Genomic DNA, 4,808 nt, shown 5'->3' with positions numbered 1-4,808 from the left:
GAGCTGGTTTGGTCTCCGAAAAAGACTATTGCAAAGGTAAAAACGATTACGGTGACGGTGAAATTATATTTGGTTTATATTTAGCACCAAAAGTCAAATACAACATCGTTTTGACTTCTGATGGTGTCTTAAAAGAAAAGAAAACGTTTAAAGGTTATTCTAATGATAAGATAAGTGTAGAAGATTACGTTCAGTTAGCAAGCGGACATGATGTGTCGAACGAATTTAATAAACCATGGGAAAAAAGTTTCACCAATGGAGTAGTTATTCCAAATGATAAACAAACTAAAGTTTTTAGAAGTTATTTGAATAATGTTAAAAGAAAACCACCAAACAGTGAAGGAATTATGTATCCTTACAACGACAAAGATGAGTATAGTTTTGACGAAAACTATGAATTTGATGATTTCGATTATCTTTCTAATCAAGAAGAGAATGAAGATTGTTTTAAATGAAGTTGAATGACAATTTCTTCGTTGCCAAAGTCTATGAACCTGTTTTTACCGTCTTTGATTTCCAGATTTATATCTTTGATCATGAAAGAATTGACTGGTAAATAGGTCGTTTGAAACGGTTTCTCTATAATTCTGTATCCGATCGGCACCGTAAAAGTCGGTATGCTGTATATGATTTGGCGTTTGTGCTTGTTGAAAAATCCACCGGTGATCAAATTACAGTGAATGTTGATCACGTCGATGTCGTTCTCGATGTTGGCCTTGTGCGGCGCCAATGTCTATTGCGCGTATATTCGTTTATCGAACCCTAGTAACGCATTCAACGAATTTTCTACGTTGAAATCGACTTGACTGTTATTTCTCAAGATCAGTTTTATTTTGTTCAGATTCAGATTACCTTCGAATTCGATATTGTTTTTGCCGTTCACGCTTCCTGCGTATTCGGATAGGTAATCGTTGATGGCTACGTATTCGTAGCTCCCCGGTAGTAAGCTTATAGTTTCGAACGTAACTCCGTTATCCGTTGATATTTTTAGTTGATTGTTTTTTTCGTTGATGTTTCTAATGGAATTGTAAACGGAGAAATACTTTAATCCCAGTTCGTACTGTTTATTGCGATCGAGTTCATACTCGTAGCCTAGAGACAATTTGATGTCTGGTTTATTCGAGGTGATAACGAACAATTGTTCTTTATTGGACATTTTTAATGACGTTTATATAGTCTTTTTTAGTGATGATTTGTTTCTCCAAAAGCCGTTTTAATATGGCATTGACTTCGTTGTATTGTCTGTCCGATCGATGACCTTCTTTCATGGCCGCTAATATTATTTCTAATCTATTAAGCAATTCTTTATTGTCGTCGGATAAAAACGTTATACCTTGTCCAGATGCCACCATATCATCGAATTCGTCTATTTCTTGTAAGATTGGTGGATAATCTTCTGCATAATCGCCTGATTTCTCTTCCTCAATAACTCTTGTTATATAAAAATCAACTTCTTTCAATCTTCTTGTTTCGGGTCCTGACTTTCTTATTGCATGTAGAAATTGTGAGTATGCAACTAAATCCTTGTAATCGGCAATTTCAAAATCCTTGCCATTCATTAAATCTATTAACCCTCTCGTTAATCTAAATATAAAGTCTTTTGTGTCGATTTTGAATAAAGGGGAATGTGGACTAAATATTATTCTAAATCCATTAAACAATAAACCTTGATTATCAACGTTTGGTGAAATGCTCTTTGGTAAATCTGGGTCAGGGTTTGAAAAAAGACGTTTTATATCATCTAATGTCCTAATTATAATACCATTATATTCAATCGGTTTGGGGTGTTCTAAAGGAGGTGTGGGTTCTAAAGCTAATTTATTTTTAATATCCTCTTGAGATTTTAATATGGGTTGAAATAGAGTCTGTAGATTTTCCGTTAATCCGAGTTGTTGTAATCTGTTATTTTCAACTTGGGTCTTTATTTTATTCTTAGCTTTGATATATTCTCTATTTCTTTTTAAAAAATTATTCCAATCCGTCATTTTTAAAAAAATAAAATTAACATATATCGATCATAACTCTTTCTCCCGCAGGTTTTCTAGTATTTACAAATACATATCCATGATCATCTGGGTTTCTCCATTGAGCTTTACAAACCTTTTTAAATGTATCTCTATCCATTCCGTAAAAAGATTGGGATTGGTATATGCAGTGACAGTTGTGATGTCTTCCTTTCGTGAAGAATTCTTGTTGAACAGCTTGATTTCTNTGCGCTACGCAGTCGTCAAACAATACCAAGTTCTTTCGTTTGCTATCAATATTAGACAAGTCTAGATCATTAACATTTTTCGTAAGAAAAACTTTTATATCCGTTGGATTCTTTCCTTCGATGTAGTTATCTATGATATCTTTTATTTCCACTTCTTCTTCGTTTTCTTCGTAATATTGAAATAGGTCTTGAACATCTTTCTTTGGTAAAAATTCCAAAGCTTTGAGGAATTGATAATACGATTGCTCTGGTGTTGTTGTGTAGATATACAGAGAATCGAAATCTAAAAGGTTTGGTGTTGTCAACATGTTAAAAGTGAGATGAGTTTTCCCAGAACCTGAACTACCGCATATACACATGAGCATTGGGTTATTAGGAAATATTTCTGAATGATTAAATTGCCCATTTTTATTTATTACATTTTCGTACCAAAAATCACCCCGTTGCCTTTATACTTTGAAAGGAAGATTCCCTCGCGCGAACGTATGTTTTTAAAAAATATGGCGTCGCCCTTGTGTTTGACCTTCATTTCTCCGGTGTCGATTTTATCTATTAATTTGCTTAATCCCTCTTTAACAGTTTTCTTGGTTTCTTCGACAAATCTTTGTCCGAATTCTTTAACCGTCCCTAATATATCTCCTATTCCCGAACCTCCTCGTGCTTCTCTTTCCATTGCCAAATTGTGTCTACGTTCTTCAGCTTCTTTTACTGCAGCTGCTTTATTTGCGTTGGCAGCTTTGACTGCGACAGATATTCCTCCAGTAGCTGCACCAGCTGCAGTTAAACCAGCAAAGATTAAAGGTAAGAAAGGTAAAAATCCACCTTTTTTAGTTAAATTCTCATCAATTCTTTCCAAGTCTATATCGTCTCTGACTTTGCAATGTTTGTATTTATCGATAATCTTTTGGGTTATATGCACTTTTTTTACCGTTGTAAGTTATTAGAGTCGGCGAATTCGTTTCCATAGCTTCTATTATTTTCATAACTACAGTTTCTGGTTTCATTTTTAAGGGGTGTTTTTTTTATTCAATTCTTATCATTCTTCTATCTGATATTTTAATCAAATGTTTTGCTTCTTCCAGCAATAAACAATTGCCGGTCACATCTCCTTGTGTTTTATCGATGTGAATATTTATGTTTACCCCTGTTTTGAAAAGATCTTCTTGATGAGGTGACAGATCGAAACAAAAGATTGGATGATTGAGTGAAAAATCTGTGTATTCAAACTGAGGCGTATTTCCAAACAATTCGCACATGTTTTTATAGTTTCTGTACAATTCGTTGTAATCTTTTTTGGAAGGATCAATTGTCAAAGGTTGATTGGGATAATCATCGTTGTTCAATCTGACTTGAACTTTGCGAATGATGGGATCTTGAGTATGGTTCAATGCCACTCTGAAAATGTTGTTGTTGTTTGTCTGAGAGTCTGGCAAGTTTTTGAAACCTACCATTAGATACCTCGCTGGTTTGACGGTGTTGGTAATTGGCCACGTGGTGGATTCTCCCGTTAAAGTCATGCTACCTACCGTGTTACGACGAAGAAAAGCAATTTCGATGTCTTTGGTTAAAGAGTTGAATATTCTCGTTTCCACTTCTACGGAAGGAGTGATTACCGGTATGTAAAGTTGGATATTCCTTATTTCCAATTTTGCGTCAGAGTTGTTTTCACCAAAGAATATCTTGTTGTCGTTGATTTCTCTTTGCAAATGAATTTTATACGGTAAACCTATGGAAACCTTTCTGTGTTCCAAAAGACCAAATAAAGGATACAACTTCCAATTTACGTAATTACCCCATCTGTTGTTCTCGACGATATTGTTGTATTGAAGCGCTCGTTTTTCAAATCCGTGATTTACTCCGCGAGTCACTCTTTCCAGTGTGTTTCTAGCAACTACCCTTATCCTAGCAAGGTCTGCGTCATTTTTCAACATTGTGTCAAACTCGCCGGGGTGTTTTATGGTCTCTATCGGATTTGAACCAGCTTCCAAAACCATTTCGCTGAATAAAGACGGAAAGAAGTTGTTTTCTAAAGTCGTGTTGGTTTGTGGAATTCGATTCTGAGTGGCGTCTTTGATTTTGAAATCGCATCGGAAATGGGCATCGGAAAGAAGCAACCAATTGGACAACGAATTAATGTCAAAGGTAACTCTTCCTCCGTCGTTTATTTGGGTCTTTGTCCCTACCGATGGTGAGATGATTACGTAATCCTCTTTCTTCTTGTTGAACGAATATTGAATCGGATCATACAATTGAAAGATTGGATCCAATCTGTAATTTTTGCTTGCCATTTTTATCCAATGATTTTAAACCCTTTTCCTTGTTTTTCTAGGGCTTGTCTTTCTAGTCTCTTATTTCTTAGTTCTCTTATTAGCTGAAGTTCTTTAAGTTCATTAGCTTTTTTCACTGCATCGCTTATATTTACTCCTGCTTTTGCCACAGATCCAAGAGCTGGCGCTTCTGAGGAAATGAGGGATTTGTTGTTTGAGACAAAATTGGCCACTTTGGGGATGAGAGATGCTAGCGCAGAGAAGAAACCGTCTCCTTCGAATTTTTTTTTTTCGTGTTTTAAAATTAAAGACATTTTTAATGCGGTTAT

The 4,808-nt window shown here is 35.3% G+C and overlaps 2 protein-coding genes across 2 annotated transcripts in view; one reads left to right on the top strand and one right to left on the bottom strand.

The window, feature by feature from the left end:
• The window catches only part of LOTGIDRAFT_153366 (hypothetical protein), a gene marked incomplete at both ends in the record, with an annotated part of 1,309 nt that extends 854 nt beyond the window's left edge, over positions 1 to 455 (top strand). Inside the window, one exon of the mRNA XM_009057265.1 lies at positions 85 to 455. Coding sequence (XP_009055513.1) covers positions 85 to 455 — 371 coding nt within the window. The remainder of the gene's footprint in view (positions 1 to 84) is intronic.
• Positions 456 to 2,001: 1,546 nt separating this feature from the next.
• LOTGIDRAFT_153365 (hypothetical protein) lies at positions 2,002 to 4,500 on the bottom strand (the record flags this gene model as incomplete). The annotated part of the gene is made up of 3 exons (XM_009057264.1): positions 2,002 to 2,597; positions 2,642 to 3,113; positions 3,661 to 4,500. 3 exons carry the CDS (start codon positions 4,498 to 4,500, stop codon positions 2,002 to 2,004), a joined length of 1,908 nt encoding a protein of 635 aa, XP_009055512.1.
• Positions 4,501 to 4,808: the final 308 nt, after the last annotated feature.

This window comes from Lottia gigantea (assembly GCF_000327385.1).
Source record: "Lottia gigantea unplaced genomic scaffold LOTGIsca_3, whole genome shotgun sequence".
NCBI classification, from domain to species: domain Eukaryota; kingdom Metazoa; phylum Mollusca; class Gastropoda; family Lottiidae; genus Lottia; species Lottia gigantea.
This window is presented reverse-complemented; position numbering and strand designations above follow the sequence as displayed.